The sequence below is a fragment of the Oncorhynchus kisutch genome, linkage group LG24 (genome assembly GCF_002021735.2).
Source record: "Oncorhynchus kisutch isolate 150728-3 linkage group LG24, Okis_V2, whole genome shotgun sequence".
Lineage (NCBI taxonomy): Eukaryota > Metazoa > Chordata > Actinopteri > Salmoniformes > Salmonidae > Oncorhynchus > Oncorhynchus kisutch.
Genome location: NC_034197.2, coordinates 17,712,814 through 17,733,989, shown reverse-complemented (window position 1 = coordinate 17,733,989; position 21,176 = coordinate 17,712,814). Strand labels below are relative to the sequence as shown.

The following is a 21,176-nucleotide window of genomic DNA, read 5'->3' as shown; positions in this document are numbered from 1 at the left end:
GAGTCCTCCAGATCATAGGCTGTAGGGATGACCAGGGATGTTCTCTGTTTGGTGAGTCCTCCAGATCATAGGCTGTAGGGATGACCAGGGATGTTCTCTGTTTGGTGAGTCCTCCAGATCATAGGCAGTAGGGATGACCAGGGATGTTCTCTGTTTGGTGAGTCCTCCAGATCATAGGCTGTAGGGATGACCAGGGATGTTCTCTGTTTGGTGAGTCCTCCAGATCATAGGCTGTAGGGATGACCAGGGATGTTCTCTGTTTGGTGAGTCCTCCAGATCATAGGCTGTAGGGATGACCAGGGATGTTCTCTGTTTGGTTAGTCCTCCAGATCATAGGCTGTAGGGATGACCAGGGATGTTCTCTGTTTGGTGAGTCCTCCAGATCATAGGCTGTAGGGATGACCAGGGATGTTCTCTGTTTGGTGAGTCCTCCAGATCATAGGCTGTAGGGATGACCAGGGATGTTCTCTGTTTGGTGAGTCCTCCAGATCATAGGCTGTAGGGATGACCAGGGATGTTCTCTGTTTGGTTAGTCCTCCAGATCATAGGCTGTAGGGATGACCAGGGATGTTCTCTGTTTGGTGAGTCCTCCAGAACATAGGCAGTAGGGATGACCAGGGATGTTCTCTGTTTGGTGAGTCCTCCAGATCATAGGCTGTAGGGATGACCAGGGATGTTCTCTGTTTGGTGAGTCCTCCAGATCATAGGCAGTAGGGATGACCAGGGATGTTCTCTGTTTGGTGAGTCCTCCAGATCATAGGCTGTAGGGATGACCAGGGATGTTCTCTGTTTGGTGAGTCGTCCAGATCATAGGCAGTAGGGATGACCAGGGATGTTCTCTGTTTGGTTAGTCCTCCAGATCATAGGCTGTAGGGATGACCAGGGATGTTCTCTGTTTGGTGAGTCCTCCAGATCATAGGCTGTAGGGATGACCAGGGATGTTCTCTGTTTGGTGAGTCCTCCAGATCATAGGCTGTAGGGATGACCAGGGATGTTCTCTGTTTGGTGAGTCCTCCAGATCATAGGCAGTAGGGATGACCAGGGATGTTCTCTGTTTGGTGAGTCCTCCAGATCATAGGCTGTAGGGATGACCAGGGATGTTCTCTGTTTGGTGAGTCCTCCAGATCATAGGCAGTAGGGATGACCAGGGATGTTCTCTGTTTGGTGAGTCCTCCAGATCATAGGCTGTAGGGACGACCAGGGATGTTCTCTTGATAAGTGTTTGAATTGGACCATTTTCCTGACCTGCTAAAAATTCAAAAATTAACGAGTACTTTTGGGTGTCAGAGAAAATGTATGGAGTAAAAAATACATTATTTTATTTAGAAATGTAGTGGAGTAAAAATAAAAGTTGTCAAAAAATAGAAATAGTGAAGTACAGATACCCCTAAAAACCACTTAAGTAGTACTTTAAAGTATTTTTACTGAATTACTTTACACCTTTGCGTACACACACATACACACACACACACACATATGCGCACACACTCACGCATGAGTAAAACAATCTGAGATACCCAAAATATTTTCGGCCTATGCTGGCATGGAATCACCCAGTCATATTGGCATATCCATGGCAACAGAGGATGTAAACAGTGCATGCTGTGTGTGCGGTCTCCTCGCTGAGGTAAAGAATCCTCAACGGTTCTCATGCGTTTCTATGAAAACAGAGAGTGACATGTAATCCCTAATTCACCTGAATGACACCAGAGGAATACATGTTCTAAGCATGTGGAAGAGAGTAGAGTGTCACACAACATAACACAACAGTAGCACCATGCTCTGAGATGCCACAACTTCTTATTTTTAACCCTGAATGCCTGGCAGCAAAGCATGATGGTAAATCTGTCCGTCTCGGACCTGTCTTCTCTTACCAACCACTAACTACTGTATATGACTCTTGCTATAATGGCTTGCAGAGTTTACACTAACTTGGCTTTACCTCAAGTCTGCCTCCTTCTTGAACGCGGCTCTTGTATGTGCATGATTGCATGGTGTGGGTTTCTGCCTTTGTCTGCCTTTGTCATTAGAGGTGACCCTCTGGTTCTAGCGAGTTATCTATCAAAGCCATTTTCTGTTTTGATTTAGAATGTACACAGCTTTGTCTGGCCAGCCATCCATTCATTATCAATAGTACAATTAGTATCAATAGTTTTGCCCTTGTGACAAATCAATGGTTTTCTGCAACTCCTCTGGGCATTGATTCTGAGTGTTTCATCTGGGAGAGATGGATGACTTATGTGTTTCATGAATATGCTTAGTGAACCCAGAAATGGGGGCAATTCCATTGAAAAGTACACCACTAAAGTACGGATTTATATACATAGAGGATTATTCTCATGATGACATCTCAGATGTTCGGCCCATGTTTCTAAATGGAGCACTAAAGCAGTATTTTTGCAATGTATGTGTATATGTGTGCGCAGGGGAGAGGAGTGTCCAGAACCAGGCAGCCCCACAGCTGTTCCCCAATGGTAAATATCTCTGTTCCTCTGGCTCCTCTGGCTCCTCTCTGGGGGGCTCCACTGACCCCCTGACTCCTCCTGACTGCGCCCCTCTGTCCTTCCATATGGGTGTGGGGTGTAGGCCGGCCGACCCGGGGGAAACTAACTAACCTAACACACATTGCACCCCTCCCAAAGGGGCATCATCCCTCTCTGACCCCTGACCTTTGGCACCTCCCCACCTTCCTCTTCCTTCTGTGAATGCCCTTTCAATAACAATGGTGGCTGCCCATGTCAAACCACGCCTTTTCAAAACACAGCTGCTGTTAGGAAAATAAGCCTTCAACTTACCAGCACAAAACAATATGATGAAAATGAAAGACAGATAAGAGATATATGGGATGTATTGAATGCTACAATATAGAGGCTTTAGAATAGACTTCCTGGTTCTGTATCATAGAGCAGCCCTTCCCTACCTAGAGTTAATCCCTGGCCAATCTGTTCTGTCTGAGCCTTTCATAAACTTTCTATGCCTCCTTTGAGGGCTGTATGTGGATGTGCTGGTGAAAGCCAGGCTAAGTGAATAGCCCGACTCAAAGTCCTCAACCTCTCTCTTCCAATTACTGTGATGGCTCTTTAGAAACAGGCCAAGCCAAGGGCCCTGATGTTTATTTGTGTTTTGATACAACTGCTAGGAAGAGAATTAAGCCCTGAGCTGTGCCGAGCACCTATCCGTGGCCGGTTTTGGAATGCTTTCACAGAGTGTTAGTGCTTGAGAGGGAGCCAGAGGCACGGCCATGACTTGACACTCAGCCACACAATAGACTGAACATAGAATACCTCTCTGTTCTAAAGTTTTACGTATTCTTCCACTTGGAGAAATGTACATTACAGGTTTGATGTTTTTCAAGATTACTCTTAACATTTAAGATTGGGTGTAGAGTGTAAAACAGTCACTCTATCTAGCTCAATATTATGATCAATATAATTGGAGATGTATTTTTTTTGCTGTATAAATTATGCTGTTATGATCTGACAGAAGTGACAAGAAAAATAAGCAGAGAGAGCGAGAGGGAGAGAGAGCGAGAGAGAGAGAGAGAGAGAGAGAGAGAGAGAGACGAAGACGGAGGGAGAGCGGGAGAGGAGGAGGGAGTGAGAGAGGGCGAGAGAGAGAGAGAGGGTAGAGAGAGAGAGAGAGCGAGAGAGAGAGAAAAAGACAGAGGGAGAGGGAGGGAGAGAGGGAGAGAGAGAGAGAGGGGAGGAGAGAGAGAGAGAGAGAGAGAGAGTGAGAGGAGGAGGGAGAGAGAGCGAGAGATAGAGAGAGGGGGAAATAGATCATTGTGAGTTACCATGGTGGCTCATGCTTTCTGCTGAGGTTTCAGTCAGCTCAAACTGAGCTCAAAGAGCATTGCTTAATGAGCCCAGAAATCCATACAGCCAAGTCTGACTAAAGCTCGCTCTTGGGGTTGCTTTCAAAGCTACAGCAGTAAAGGAAATTTGCAAACCATTTTCAGGGGTTGTTATCGTCCTATTGTTTTATATTATTGAAAAAGCATTCCCTACATCATTTTTCTTCCATCTGAAATAACCTTTTTGTGCACTATTTTCAGAATAACCCAATTCTAACTGCATGTCTGCTGCTAGGTGAACTCAGAGGCTTGGATTTGGAGGAGTGTGTGTGTGTCTGTGTTTCTTTGTTGTTGTTCCAATAAACCATACATAACTCAATGCTGATTTCTCATTTTTAATGCTTATAAAATCTTTGGTTCAACTATTCAATTGATGGTAACAGCCACTTTGGACTTGTTGCCTATGTCCTCCCAAAATCAAATGTATTTTATTGGCAGCCAGCAAACGGTATGTCGCCCCTTGGCAAACAACCAAAGCTTATCACCACGTAGGTGTAATTTGGCAGTCAAATGACAAAGCTTTGTTATTGCTTCAGTGAGATAGGTACACTGTACATTACATCAACATCTGGAACTGATACAAATCAACACCGTACATATCAGAGCCTTCATATTGTGAATATTTACTAAAGTCTGCCCATATAACCCAATACACTGAGTGTGGACGTGGCTGGTCTGCATCCTGTATCCAGAAAACACAACCCACACACATACCAGAGCGTGTCTCCCTCTTCCTTTTTTGGCAAGCCATAATCATCATAAATATTTCTCTACCCTCATGATCATTAGTGTTTGGTGTGATACTGCCTCTCTTAGCGTTTTGGAGGCATGTCGTGACAGTGCTGCATCACCCTGTCTGCCAACTCTCAGTGCCTCACAGACAGTGTGCGACTTGGACAAACACACTGGCTGTGCCACTCTCCCCCGCACAGCACCACCGTGGTTCGCTAGGAATGCTCTCTCTCTCTCTCTACCCCAGCGCAGCGCCCATGGACTTTCACAGGATGGCTGGATCATGGTCTTTAGGTTACAGCCAGAGCCAGCCCCAGGCCCATATCAGCACCAAACTGCTTGGGATCTCTGTCACAGTGTCACCGTGATGCCACTGTCTTCCAGATGTGAAACAAGCAATAAACACGTGAACACTTTCTCCCACCTAAATAGCATTCGTTGATCTATGACTTGCAGTAGAGTTGATGTGTATCAAAGGGGTTTGGTCTGCCCCATCATGGCTGCTCCCTGTAGCACAGTTTCGTGTTAGCTTAGGTATTCCCCACAGAGATCCAGTTATTCTCTGTGGAGACTGGGGCAGCTGTGCTTCCTCTGTGGTGCCACGTGTGAGAAGCCCTCTCCACACCAGTTTCAACCCTCTCAGCAGTCTGCGGTGAAGCCCACGGCCAGGCCAGCTGTTCTGGTGCACTTTATGAGATAGGCTCTTGGGTATTTAATAGACCTAGTTTGTGAAATAACTGCCGACTGGTATCCCTCAGCTTATTAGAGGAAAAGTGATGCTATGTGCTTCTCTAAGAGTGACCAGATGCCCTTGTAGCAAGGTATCGTGATTTCCCCGAGTAGATCAGGTTTTGTTTTTCAATGGTGTTATTTCTCCAGAGTGTTTGAAGCTTTTGGCGATGGCTGCCAAAAGCCTGTTCCTGCTCGCAGACGGATACCAAGCTCTTTAAAGTGCTAACAAATTTCTTCTCTTCTGCTTCTTGTTGAAAGTCAGTCTTCTCTGTGAAACGTGTCAGTGTCTAGAGAGGAGCTGGACTACCCTCCCTTCCCTGACTAAATGACCTCCATTCTTCAAATCAATCAGGCTAACGCACGGACTGGCCTGGTGAAATTGCTTTTTTATCCCCAAAATGCCTGGAAGCTCTTGTCAAAGCCAGGGTAAAAAAAAATATGTATTTTGACCTCAACTGTCTGGAGGAAGAGCTGCCGGCCTCATGAGAGGAGTTGGTTGATGTCCTGTGAGGAAGTTGGGGGAGGAATGGGGGTGGGGGGAGTTTAACTCACCTTGTCCACGTGTGCACACACTCATTTGTTTATGTCTTGACACTATGTTCTTAGTACTCTGATCCTCTACCATTCATAGTATCTGTGCTCTCTTGTTCACTTCCCTTGTTCCACACAGGAGGCAAACTACTGAAGCACTTTCCTGTCTCTTCTCTGTCTTTGTATTATCCTCTTTGGAACTGCATTGTATAATAGACATCTTTTTAAAAGGATAATGAAAAGCATCTGGTTTTGGGATCAGTTCCACCACCTATAGATCCCGGTGTGTGTGTCTAACTGTGATGTACTGCATGTGTGTTTCTCTCTGCAGAGACGTGTGCAGTGAACAACGGTGGCTGTGACAGCACGTGTCATGACGCGGTGACCGGAGTCCGCTGCAGCTGTCCTGTTGGCTTCACTCTCCAGCCAGACCGCAAGACCTGCAAAGGTAACCTAACACACATACACAAAGCCAGTCTCCCACTCTCACCTCTCACCTCTCACCTCTCACCTCTCACCACTCATCCTCTCAAACAGCAACTATCCACCTGTCAATTACATTATCTCCACCCCTTTCACATTGTCAATCATACAGTCTCCCAACCTCTCACACATACAATGCGTTATCACTAGACTTAACCCACACTTTGTCCTTCATGTTCTAAAGCATAGTATTCTGTCAGTCACCCTGTTACAGTACCAGTTAAGCCTGTCAATCATTATTTTCCTTCCTAAACTATCCACTCATTCTTTGTAGTGTTTCCTTTTGGTCTATCTTGCTGGTTCCTAAGGTTTTACTGCTTACTGCCCCACCCCAACACACACACACACACACACACACACACACACACACACACACACACACACACACACACACACACACACACACACACACACACACACACACACACACACACACACACACACACACACACACACACACACAGTGGCCATGGAGAGCAGGGGCCTGACACTCTAATCAGAGATGCATTGTGGGCTCGTTGAGGCGTGTAGGACTGCTGCTGTCTGGTTCCCCAGTGGCGCCTTGCCACCCTGCTCTGCCTCATCTCCTCTGTCTCATCGGAAGCCTCTGCCTCTGTCACAGCTCTTACATTGGGATAGAGTGGAGAGTTGAGGTCCAACACTTCAATACTGTATATATTCGAGTACTGGGTACTGCTTTGGCAGTCAAGCTACCCATATGTTGTTGCTGTCAAATACAAATAGCTTGATATCCCCACAACTTATCAAAAGCTGTTCTTAATTTATACAAACAAGAGCATGGGAGTAAGAACGTTTTAGATTAGAAGTACCTTTCAAGGAGATGATAACAAAGAGAGAGAGAGAGAGAGAGAGAGAGAGAGAGAGAAGAGCTCTGTGGAGAAACTCAAGACTGTTGATGCTGCCAAAAAGCCTAGAATAGGAGTCTGCTTCCCCTTCAGTACTCATAACGTTACGCTAACAACTCTGATAAAAGTACATTGGGTTTATTAGTTTGGTTTGAGAGGAAAGAAAAGGAAAACAACCTCAGACAGCACTGGCAAGAGAAAACAGGGGCCCGCTGCGGGCAAGGGACCTCTCAGGGGGAGAGATGAAGAGAGAGACAGGAGAGAATTATTATTTTATTCAATTTCTGATGCATTTATTTTAACCAGATGATGTACTAAACTGTCCCTCAAGAGCCGGAAGCTTCATTTACAATGATGATTCAGAGTTAGTCTGATCGAACTTGCCAGTCCAAGTTCCGATCAAAGCCCGGGTGAGCCATATAATGTATTGATTTGTTATTGACGATGAAAAGAATGGTCGAGCTGTGGTGGGGCTGTGCTGCTGAGACATAGTTCTCCCCTTGCTGTCTCTGTAAGAGCTGTGATCTATTCTAAACACATACAGACCCAGATCATACCCGTCCCAGATCTAAGGAGAAATCCCTGATGCACTTTCCCTGTGCATCTCTCTCTTCTCTCTCTGGGATGGATCTCCAGTCATCCGTGTGGATCATCGTACTCTACTTAACACCCCGACTGCTCGGCCCCAGAGTCATCCATCACACATACATATTTCAGCCCTCAAACGCACACCACATCCTTGCCCTCTATCTCTCTCTTTCTCTCTCTTTCTTTCTTTCTTCCTTTTGTTCTTTCTTTCTTCCTTTCTGTCTTTCTTTCTCTCTCTCTCTCTCTCTCTCGCTCTCTCTCTCTCTCTCTCTCTCTCTCTCTCTCTCTCTCTCCCCCTCGCCCTCTCCCCCTCGCCCTCTCTACTGCACTTTCTCTTGTTATTTCTCTCTCTTCCTGTCTGTGCATTGGAGTGAGTTCTCTGCTGTATGTGTTTTCTGTCCTCAGACATTGACGAGTGCCGCCTGAACAACGGGGGATGTGACCACGTGTGTCGGAACACAGTGGGCAGCTTCGAGTGCAGCTGCAAGAAGGGCTACAAGCTGCTGACCAATGAGAGGACTTGCCAAGGTAGGAACCCATCACTCCAACCAATCATCGGCTACCGCCTGTTCTGTGTGCCCTTCACCTAATGACATAGATTTAGATGGTTATGAGTTAGGCATGTTGTTTAGTCACCCTGTTACTGAGGTGAATGGCAAGGTAATAGTATTGTCGTGATAATAATAAGTCGTCTTACTCCTCCCTAATTGTTTTGGCTTCAGCTTGCTGAGAGGAGCTGCCAAACCAGGCCTCTCTCTAGCTTGTTTGTTTCTAAGATTCGGCGGTAGCCGTAGTTCAGCGGGAGCCAGGGGAGCCACCCACAGAACAAATAAACAGTTTGCCATGCAGACCTACTACTACAGGTGTGGAATAAGTACTCTAAGTCTAAAAAACCTCTGGGTCTTGACTTGGGCAAACCATCTCCCTCCCAAACATCTGGCACAGCTGGGAAGAGAAGTCAAGGCAAGAACTATGGAACTATGGAAATGAGTGTATTGATGTGGTCAATCAGGATCAAGGCTGGTACATATCAGTGATATGCCTTGGGCTCACAATTGAAACACATCATCCTAAACATGCACATCTATGCCAAGAATGGGTATTTAAAGTGTATGCTGTCCAACTCACTGTAAAGAGACCAACTGTTTCTGTAATTGAAGTTGAGAACGTGTTAAGGTACATCAATCTGACTATTTGGGGGTTAGCACTTTCTCTCCTTATTTGGAATCTATCTAGATAATGCTGTCATTCTGCAGATGCTTTTAGCCAAGGCCTCTCACATTTAACACAAACAATATGACCCAAGGGAGAATTGAAAACACATCTTTAATGTTCCTGTGGCACTTCCCAACAACCAACTCAGTCACATGGTCTTGGGAATATTCCAAGCTGAGAGGAGGAGGGTGATGTTGTGTTGTATGTGAGTGGGGCTACTTAGGAACAGTGTTGAGATTGTTAGGAACAGTTTGTTTTGTCTGCAGAGTAGGGTGTTGATAAAACTGGCCTCCAGTTGAGTGAGGCGTTGTCAAGCCAACATCCTCGGCGGCACCCCTGTGCTAGGCTGCACCACACCCCACCACACTACACTACACTACACCACACCACACCACACTACACTACCCCACACCACACCAAACTACACTACACTACACCACACGACACCACCCTACACTACACTACACCACACCACAGTACAATACACTACACCACACCACACCACACCACACCACACCACACTACACTACACTACAGTACACTACCCTACACCACACCACACTACACTGCCCCACAACACACCAAAACTACACTACACCACACTACACTATGCCCATACCACACCACACTACACTGCACCACACCACACTACACCCAGACCCACACTACACCACATTACACCACACAACACTACACCACACCGCACACCACTACACTACACCACGCAACACCACACTACAGTACACTACAGTACACTATAGTACACTACACTACAGTGCACTACACCACACTACACTACACAACACTACACCACACCACACCCACACCACACTACACCACACTACACCACACCACACTACACCACACCACACTACACTACACTACACCACACTACACTACACTGCACCACCCTACACTACGCTACACCACACCACACTACACTACACCACACTACACTACACCCACACAGTACACTACACCCACACCACACCACACCACACTACAGTACAGTACACTACACCACACTACAGTACACTATACCACACCACACTACAGTTAACCACACCACACCACACTACACCACACCACACCACACCACACCACACTACACTACACTACACTACACTACACTATACCACACCACACTATACTACACCATACTACACCCACACTACACCAAACTACACTATACTACACCACACGACACCACACCATACTACACTACACCACACTACACTATACCCATACCACACCACACTACACTGCACCACACAACACCACACCACTACACTACACCACGTGACACCACACTACAGTACACTACAGTACACTACACTACAGTACACTACACCACACTACAGTTAACTATACCATACCACACTACACTACACCATACTACACCCACACTACACCACACCACACCATACTACACTACACTGCACCGCACTACACAATACTACACCACACCGCACCACCCTACAGTACACTACAACACACTACACTACACTACACCACACTACACCACACCACACTACACTGCACCACACCACACTACATTACACCACACCACAGGAGACCACATCACACTACACCACACCACACTACACTACAGTTAACTACAACACACTACACCACACCACACCACACCACACTACACTACACTATACCACACCACACTATACTACACCATACTACACCCACACTACACCAAACTACACTATACTACACCACACGACACCACACCATACTACACTACACCACACTACACTATACCCATACCACACCACACCACACTACACTGCACCACACAACACCACACCACTACACTACACCACGTGACACCACACTACAGTACACTACAGTACAGTACACTACACTACAGTACACTACACCACACTACAGTTAACTACACCATACCACACTACACTACACCATACTACACCCACACTACACCACACCACACCATACTACACTACACTGCACCGCACTACACAATACTACACCACACCGCACCACCCTACAGTACACTACAACACACTACACTACACTACACCACACCACACTACACTGCACCACACCACACTACATTACACCACACCACAGTATACCACATCACACTACACCACACCACACTACACTACAGTTAACTACAACACACTACACCACACCACACTACACTACTCCGTACCATACTACTCTACACTACGCTGCACCACACTACACCACACCACACTACACCACACTACAGTTAACTACACCACACTACACCACACCACACTACACTACAATTAACTACACCACACTACATTACACCACACCACAGTATACCACATCACACTACACCACACCACACTACACTACAGTTAACTACAACACACTACACCACACCACACTACACTACTCCGTACCACCCTAAACTATGCTACACCACACCACACCACCACCACCCCACACTACACTACACTGCACAACACGACACTACAACACACTACACTACACCACACAACACTACAACACACTACACCACACCACACTACACTGCACTACACCACATCACACCACACTACACTAAACTACACTACACTACACCACACCACACTATACCACATGTAGGTGTAGGTGGCATGTACATGTAGGTGTCAGACTGACTGACTGACTGACTGGGCCATGAAAGGGAGCCATAGGATTCAGCAGGTCTATAGTGTGATTGTAGTCGACTACTGGCTTTTTAGTGCTTGTGATTCCTCCTCTCCCCCTCCTATTTTTTAATTAGATGTTTTGACCTTCAAGATATCATGTTTAGGTAGTCCCACATGACCGTACAGTATTTCCATGACAGGTAGCTGCCTGGGAACCTCAGGGTTTTCAATCCAACACCAGCCACTTGGCTTTTGCTCAATAACTGGGACATCTTATATGCAGCAGACAGATAGCAGACAAAACATCACACCACCACAAGCGCAACAGAGTATCACAGCTAAACAGGCTTATGGCTGAATATACTGCTTGGACATTTTTTCTTAGCTGTGTTTTTCATGCACATCTTTTTTTGAGTGGACAATGTCCAAAGATCAACAGCAATATACTCATTCTTAGTTAAGCGGTGTGTGGCCAGCACTTTCTCAGGCCCCACTGGGTGACTGGAGCAGGGGCTATATCCCAACAATGGCCTGGCTGGCCATTGTTATTGGGAAGTTTGGGGAGCAAAAAGGAAGAAGGAAATGTGGTGAGCATGAAGCCAAATAACACTCATCTACCCACTTAAAGCCAGTGTCATGAGTGAATAAAAGAGCTAGAAACTCAATCAAAAGACGTCCTGCCTTATGAGATGTGGCTGTGCTGTAACAATCTGTACAAAAAATTTAAAAAGACCTACTACAGTACAGAAAGTGCATAGTACAGTGTTGGGATATAAAACTGAACTTCACAACCGTTTATCTTGGTTTGAACAGTCAGTGTTTCCCAGATGACAGAGGATCACGCGTGGTCCATCAATCAAGACGTGACATGTCTGGCCCGGCCAGGTCCAGGGCCTGGAGGCATTCCTTACCCCTTCCTGCCCCCTGTCCTCCCCCATCCCCTGCTGATCCCAATGAGGGCATGGTGGGAGTGCCCTTATCAGATCCTACTAGGTCTCCCTCAGAAGGAGCATCACTGATAAAGGCCTTATCTACTCTGTGTAAACAGCCGCGGCCAGGCATTGTTTCACCGTTCTATTGTTGTAGTAGTTATTTGTTCTGAAGGAGTGTTAGGTTATTTTGTGTAACTGAGGGGGGAAGAGATGAGGTGATGGGGTGAGTCGTAGGCCAGTCTGGGACACTGTGGGTCTGCGACGGAGGAGGATTGTCGAAAGAAACCATTTTTCTTTTCATCAGTCTCTTTCAATCTTACACTGTAGGGGCGATATGCCTGGCACCCCATAAATAACACACTTACAGAAATGTAAGATTGTTCAGATTGAAGGGCAAGACGAGGGTGTTTCTGTTTGTATTCTATTCAAAAACAGCAGCCACTGTTCCTTCAGTGTGTCCCTCATCTCTGGTCCCGTGTCCCCTTGCACGTACATGGGCCTCTAGCCCTGCCAACCCCTGCATACCTCACTGTACCTGCTGGTAAACAACGACCGTAGTCCCAGGCATCCTGACACATCCAAGCCCATCCCTTGCTTTGTACAGTGAAGTACAATACGCTGCAGGTTGCTTCTTCCCATTGAATCCTATTGATCAGAGATGAATAGAATATGTCCCAGCAGCAAAGCATGTCCCCAGTCAACACCCGTCCTGAGATGGTAGCTTGCATCCCAATATCCCAGAAGAGTGCCTTCAAATAAAACAAATGATTCTAGTTCATTTCTATTTTTGACTTTGTAGTTGAGAGCTCAGTAAAAGTTAGCTTTTTTTAGCCACAAAATAATAAACCAATGTGGTAATACATAAAACGAACCGCTCAGCATCTCTCATTTCTCAGTGTTAAACAATAACACTATAAGATTCCATTCAAGTTATTGGGAAAGAGTTCACAAAGTGAACATAGTGGGGATCACTTCCACTTCTTTAGCTGGATGAATATCTACTCTTTATGCCAAGTTGCCTTCTAGGGTTTTTTGAAACTTTCAACATCACCCGGTGTTCCTCCTGAAGCACCGAAGACACCCTGTCTACTCTTTTGAAAGCTGATCACTTAATAGTTGTTTAATCTCAACCCAATCCCACGTCTTTGGCTGGAGGTATTCTCACAAGAGGCTTGCCAAAACTCCTTGGCTGCGTCACAAATAGCACCCCATTCCCCATATAATGGTGCCCTATGGGCCCGGGTAAAAGTACTGCAATAAATAGGAAATAGTGTGCCATTTGTGACGCAGCCCTAGACTAGTAACTTCTCTCTCAAGGCTGGACAGAGTTCAATGGTATAAGGGATTACGCCTCAAGTATGAACATTTGGGGATGTCCACTGTGCTAGAAGGTAGAAAGAGAAAGAAAACTCCCTATATTGCAGCTGACAAAGTTAAGATCTTCCTTCTTGTTCTTGGTAACCCAGTATTTTTTAGCTTTAGCAGTATTCCTATAATTGCCATGTAATGTATACTATCAAACCATTATCATCTTTTTGATGTTGGGCTGACAGTGCCTTAGAGCCAGGTAAGACAAAGTTCAGGATGGGGAGAATATAGACTATGAAATGCCTGGGAACCTCCCTACATTTTCTATCCTTTTCAATTTAGCCAATTAAATTTCCAGTAAAGCTGTAGCTAGGCCCCGTTCTCTCCAGTTCCCAGCTCTCTTCTCTCTAGACGCTGTCTGGACTTGACATATGTAATTGCTGACATTTAAACATTGGATAGTAGGCTACCGAACCCAAATGTCCTCCACCTTATTATTTTAATGGTCTCAGTCAGGGCTCCATTTTTATTCACAGGCATGGAGAGTGATATCAGAGGTACATATATGAGAGTCCAGTGGTGTTCCAATTATCTGATAAAGTCCAGCAGGGAATAAGGATAAGAGGAAGTAACAACAGACAGGACGTTATTCTCGTGCACCCAGTGCAAGGTGGTGGGCCTGGGGGGCAGGGGTCAGGGTCAGAGAAGATGACTGGAGAGATTCTTTAGACAGACAGAATCATGACCCGCCTCTGGTCTCACGTTACAGCACATTCCTAGATAAGCAAGACTGCTTCTCAGACAAATGATTTCCACTTGGCTTCAGAACACAATAATAAGACATTTGAGATAGTGAGTTTCATTAAATGGTTATTTTTTAGTGGAAGAAACAGTGGTATAGTGAAATGATTGACAGGTAACTTTGGAATTGAAAAATGGCCCAAAGCTCCTGTTATCAGTAGGTGAAACCGTCTTGCTACTGCTCAGACTGGCAACCAATGTCTCATACCAAACAAAATGGTATTCAATTTAAAAAACATGATTTATTTATTTTGCTGTGTCCCATTGCAATTTATTTCTAATCCAAGTCGTCATATATATATATATATATATATATATATATATATTATTATTATTTTTTCTATTATAAAATCTCAAATGAGTTTTGAGAAGTTGTGTAAGTGAATAATGTGAACTTCTCTCTGTATATTCCTCTCTTCCCAGACATTGACGAGTGTTCTTTTGACCGGACGTGTGACCATTCCTGCGTCAACTCCCCCGGCAGCTTCCAGTGCTTCTGTCATAAAGGCTATGTTCTCTACGGTCTGGCACATTGTGGAGGTGAGGTGATACTTATTCCCCCTCTCAACGTGTCTGTACACCATTACTCACACAGTCCACCTCACTTTCTCTAGAAACCACACCTGCCTGCTAAGTTATCCATAATAACTTGAATCTTCATGATCATTACTGCAGCTAGCTTCTATAGCAACTTGTTTTTTTATAGCCTGTTTGTATGGCTCCCTTGTTCATATTGCTTACCAGACCAGTCGAATCTAATGCTAGCAATCCCGAGGTGAAGGAAGACTTGATTTTTGGGACATGAGTAGTACACAGTAGCACACATGACTCCACCTGTTGCACTAAAACAAACAATTATTATCAGAGGTATGTGCATGATGCTGTGGTAAAGTTGTTGATCTATTCCAGTGTGGTAGAAATAAAGGTAGGCCGTCTCGTGTTCCAGGCGGCTGGCGTGTGCCAGATCTGCAGGGCAGAGAGAGAGGGGGACCCGTTTGAGCGCATCAGGCTGTTTCAGCGGCCCTTTCATGGTCTGTGTATCACAACTCTGAATCTGCTGCCGTCTCCAGAGCCTGAGGGCCTCTCAGAGGAGGTGTAGAAATAGAGAGAGAGAGAGAAAGAGAGAGAAAGAGAGAGAGAGAGAGAGAGAGAGAGAGAGAGAGAGAGCGAAAGCCTATATACACACACAAAACACGTTGCAATTATTTCTTCTCCATTCTTGTTCGTTTTGACAAGTCTACCAAGGCAGGAATGTTATGATAGCATATTTCCAGGGCATGGAATGTGGTAATATGTGTGAGTGAGAGGGATGGAGAGGGCAGGAAAATTGCCTGGCATAAGAGCTGTGTGTGTATCTGTGTGCCATTGTAGAGTCCTCCTAATGATGAATGACTCTTCCCTCTCTCTTCTCTCCCATCAGAACGGTTTGATAACCCTGAGATTTATGTTGCTTCCCCAGCACCTCCTCTTCTACAGCAGTGACCAGGGTTGTGTTATTCCCCGCCGTAGCTTATCAGTTGAAGCATAGCTCCCAAACACTCCAGAGACTGCTGCTCGGTGCTTAATTTAACAATGGACTCACCCCAAACAACCCCTATAAGGTCAGCAACCTGCTGTCAAGGAAAGTGTGGAGGCCTGTCATCACTGGCTGAGAGAGACTTCCCTGACTGAGACGTTCTCCTCCAAGCCATTAGGAAAACATCACGTTAGAATTACACTGTGGCGTTAAAGTGAGAGGTGTGATATGAGGTGGCACGCTAGCTATAGAGTTGATAGATGTTACTGTCTGGTACATGATAAATCCATCTGAATGAATCAATATGTTGTTTACATAAAACCAGGTTGATATTTGATACAATGTATATATACATGTTCTATTTGACTCGGTTACAATCACGTGATAAGCATTGAGTAGACTAATGAAGACAAGAAAGGTCCCACAGAACCTATCTTGGAGACAAGGTACCCCATTATAGCTAACAGCCCTAGATCAATGCTGTAGAGCCCTAGATCTATGCTCTACAGACGTGGTGCTGTCTGTCTACTGTTGACCTTCACAGTCAAACTGTGATTAGCCTATTCTATAGCCTCTCAGTCTCACCGGAGTTTGGGGCAGAAGAATGTGTGTCTGCGTGTTGGGGAGATGATAGGTATTGATGTCTATTGAAGAAAGCGAGACCCTCCAGCTGAGCTTATTTTCATATTTATTTTTGCCCCTCCTGGAATTGGAGTAATGCCTTCGACACCAGCGGATGATAGCAGCCACATACAATTGTCAGCATGCATGCCAATCTGAAAGTCTTTTACTTCTCTCTTTGACTCTCCCCCCTTATGTTCCCGTCCTGCATTGGCCTCTGGGATACATGAGTTGATTTCCTCTGAGGATGCCGAAACAGAAACAGACAGAGCCAGCTCTAGAGATGGCTTGATAAAAGCATACTCAAAGTCTATTCACATTTCAAGCTTGAGAAGAATAAGAGGAAAAAATCAACTTTGCTTGGCATAGAGAAGTGATTCTCTCTCCATCTCCCGCTCTCTATTATTTAAATGGAGTTCTTCAACATGAAGGTTAGACTTCAGACAAGTTGTTTGACAGATGGATGTATCTCCTTTGCATTGAGCGGAGCTGGCAACTCAACACCAGCCAAACACTCTTGATGAAGTCATCATCTCCATGGCGGGACAGAGCACTGGAGGCTCGCAGGCTGTTTTTATTCACACCGTACAGAATAGGGAGGAACATTTTCTATCTGCGGGCCACATCATCAATCACTGTCATTATCTGTGTTCCTCTGCTGGTGTCCCTGTCACTTAGCCTGGCTGAGCGCTCAGCCCCGAGCCACACTGCCTTGCCTTGTCCCCCTCATCACACTAATAAAGTCATTTTCTGTCTGGGTTCCTAGGCAACCTCCATCTGGTTCCTGTATGGTTTGAGTGGTTTTGGTTTCTGTGTGTTAAAAAGTGATTATAATTTACTCCTATCTGACTCTGCAAAGTCCCTCCAAATGTTCTTCTTCCCAACGAGAGTGAGCTTTGGGGGAAGAGAAGTTGAAGTTTCGACTAAGGGGAAATGCATAGCAGTGATATCACATGCCCTGGATTAGACTTCAAATGAGCAATCAGCCTGGTTTACCAAAACACACATTCATCTTCTGTAGAAGTGATCACTGACAGTATAATTGACTTCACAGAAACTCTGTTCATTTGCAGCTGTCAGAACACATTCTCGTTTGTTTCTTTCAATTATTCTCTCATCTATCATGATTGCTCAGTTATATTGATGTTATTTCTTCTCTTGCAAGCAGGTTTACTGAGTGAGTGAGTGAGTGAGTGAGTGAGTGAGTGAGTGAGTGAGTGAGTGAGTGTGCATATGTCTATGCGTTTGGTGTGTTTTGGATTTCCACTCATATGAGTGGGGCAGCAGGTAGCCTAGCGTTTAAGAGTATTGTGTCAGTAACTGAAAGGTCGATGGTTTGAATCCCTAAGCTGACTAGGTAAAAAATATGTCTTTGTGCCCTTGAGCAAGGCACTTAACCCAAGTCGCTCTGGATAAGTGTCTGCTAAAATGTAAATGAGTGTGTTAGACTCTGTGTCTAGACATACATGGTCATAACTGTCTTCTTCCCTTTGCAGATATTGATGAGTGCAGTATAAACCGCGGTGGCTGTAAATATGGCTGTGTAAACACTCAGGGCAGCTACGAGTGTACCTGTCCACCTGGATACAAGCTTCACTGGAACAAGAAGGACTGCATTGGTATGTAACAACACTGCCACCCAGTGGTCAGAAGATTGAAACATACATTGTGATTTGGTTCCAAGTAATGGAAAGGATGGTCAATCAATCAATCAAATGTATTTTTGAAGCCCTTTTTACATCAGCCGATGTCACAAAGTGCTATACAGAAACCCAGCCTAAAACCCCAAACAGCAAACAATGCAGACGTAGAAGCACGGTGGCTAGGAAAAACTCCCTAGAAAGCCAGGACCCTAGGAAGAAACATAAAGAGGAACCAAGCTCTGAGGGGTGGCCAGTCCTCTTCTGGCTGTGCCGGGTGGAGATCATAACAGAACATGGCCAAGATGTTCAAATGTTCATAGATGACCATCAGGGTCAAATAATAATAATCACAGTGGTTGTAGAGGATGCAACAGGTCAGCACCTCAGGAGTAAATGTCAGTTGGCTTTTAGCCGATCATTCAGAGTTAGAGACAACAGGTGTGGTAGAGAGAGAGAGCCGAAAACAGCAGGTCCGGGACAAGGTAGCACGTCTGGTGAACAGGTCAGGGTTCCATAGCCGCAAGCAGAACAGTTGAAACTGGAGCAGCAGCATGACCAGGTGGACTGGGGACCGCAAGGAGTCATCAGGCCAGGTAGTCCACCCACTTTGCCAATGCACAGCCCCCACACCACTAGAGGGATATCTTCAACCACCAACTTACAGACAAAAACTGAGACAAGGCTGAGTATAGCCCACAAAGATCTCCCCACGGCATGAACCCGAAGGGGGCGCCAAACCGGACAGGAAGATCAAGTTAGTGACTCAGCCCACTCAAGTGACGCACCATTCCTAGGGACGGCATGGAAGAGCACCAGTAAGCCAGTGACTCTGCCTCCGTAATAGGGTTAGAGGTAGAGAATCCCAGTGGAGAGAGGGGAACCGGCCAGGCAGAGACAGCAAGGGTGGTTCATTGCTCCAGTGCCTTTCCGTTTATCTTCACAACCCTGGGCCAGACTACACTCAATCATAGGACCTACGATGAGTCTTCAATAAAGACTTAAAGGTTGAGACCAAGTCTGCTTTTCTCACATGGATAGGCAGACCATTCCATAAGAATGGAGCTCTATAGGAGAAAGCCCTGCCTCCAGCTGTTTGCTTAGAAATTCTAGGGACAATATGGAGGCCTGCATCTTGTGACCATAGCCTAGTGGTTAGAGCGTTAGGCCAGAAACACGAAAGCTGGATCAAATCCTCAAACTGACAAGGTAAAAATCTGTCGTACTGCCCCTGAACAAGGCAGTCATTGTAAATAAGAATTTGTTCTTAACTGACTTGCCTAGTTCAATAAAGGTGAAATAAAAACAAATATATGGCAGGACCAAATTGGAAAGATAGGTAGGTTAGCAGTTAAACCTTGAAATCAGCCCTTGCCTTAACAGGAAGCCAGTGTAGAGAGGCTAGCACTGGAGTAATATCATCACATTTTTTGGCTCTAGTCAAGATTCTAGCTTCCGTGTTTAGCACTAACTGAAGTTTATTTAGTGCATTATCCGGGTAGCCGGAAAGTAGAGCATTGCAGTAGTCTAATCTAGAAGCGACAAATGCATGAATAGATTTTTCTTTATCATTTTTGGACAGAAAGTTTCTGATTTTTGTAATGTTACGTGAATGGAAAAAAGCTGTTCTTGAAACAGTCTTGGTATGTTCGTCAAAAGAGAGATCAGGGTCCAGAGTAATGCTGAGGTCCTTCACAGTTTTATTTGAGATGACTGTATAACCATCAGGATTAATTGTCCGATCCGACAGAAGATCTCTTTGTTTCTTGGGACCTAGAACTTGCATCTCTGTTTTGTCCGAGTTTAAAAGTAAAACATTTGCCACCATCCACTTCCTTATGTCTGAAACACAGGCTTCTAGGGATGGCAATTTTGGGGCTTTACCATGTTTCATCGAAATGTACAAATGTGTATCATCTGGAAATGCAGTGAAAGTTCATATTGTGACCAAGAGGTAAAATATATAGTGAAAACAATAGTGGTCCTAAAATGGAACCTTGAGGAACACAGAGACAAACTGATATCTTTCCGACAGATAAGATCTAAGCCAGGCCTGAACTTGTCCGTGTAGACCAATTTGGTTTCCAATCTCTCCAAAAGAATGTGGTGATCGATGGTATCAAAAGCAGCACTAAGGTCTAGGAGCACGAGGACAGATGCAGAGTCTGACGCCATTAAAAGGTCATTTACCACCTTCACAAGTGCAGTCTCAGTGCTATGATGGGGTCTAAAACCAGACTGAAGCGTTTCGTATACTACATTTGTCTTCAGGAAGGCAGCTTTTTTTTTTATGTTGAGAGGAATGGAAGATTCGATATAGGCCAATTGTTTTTTATATTTTCTGGGTCAAGGTTTGGCTTTTTCAAGGGAGGTTTTATTACTGCCACTTTTAGTGAGTTTGGTACACATCCGGTGGATAGCGAGACGTTTATTTTGTTCAACATAGGAGGACCAAGCACAGGAAGCAGCTCTTTCAGTAGCTTAGTTGGAATATCGGTCCAGTATGCAGCTTGAAGGTTTAGAGGCCATAATTATTTTCATCAATGTGTCTAGAGATATAGTATTAAAAAACTTGAGTGTCTCCCTTGATCCTAGGTCCTGGCAGTGTTGTGCAGACTCAGGACAACTGAGCTTTGGAGAAATACGCAGATTTAAAGAGGAGTCCGTAATTTGCTTTCTAATGATCATTGATCTTTCCGTCAAAGAAGTTCATGAATTT

The 21,176-nt window shown here is 45.2% G+C and overlaps 1 protein-coding gene across 1 annotated transcript in view; it reads left to right on the top strand.

The window, feature by feature from the left end:
- Positions 1 to 21,176, top strand: part of LOC109869711 (signal peptide, CUB and EGF-like domain-containing protein 3) — a 104,731-nt gene that overhangs the window by 73,515 nt on the left and 10,040 nt on the right. The window contains exons 6-9 of the mRNA XM_031804351.1: positions 6,180 to 6,296; positions 8,191 to 8,313; positions 15,104 to 15,220; positions 18,314 to 18,436. Coding sequence (XP_031660211.1) covers positions 6,180 to 6,296; positions 8,191 to 8,313; positions 15,104 to 15,220; positions 18,314 to 18,436 — 480 coding nt within the window. The remainder of the gene's footprint in view (positions 1 to 6,179; positions 6,297 to 8,190; positions 8,314 to 15,103; positions 15,221 to 18,313; positions 18,437 to 21,176) is intronic.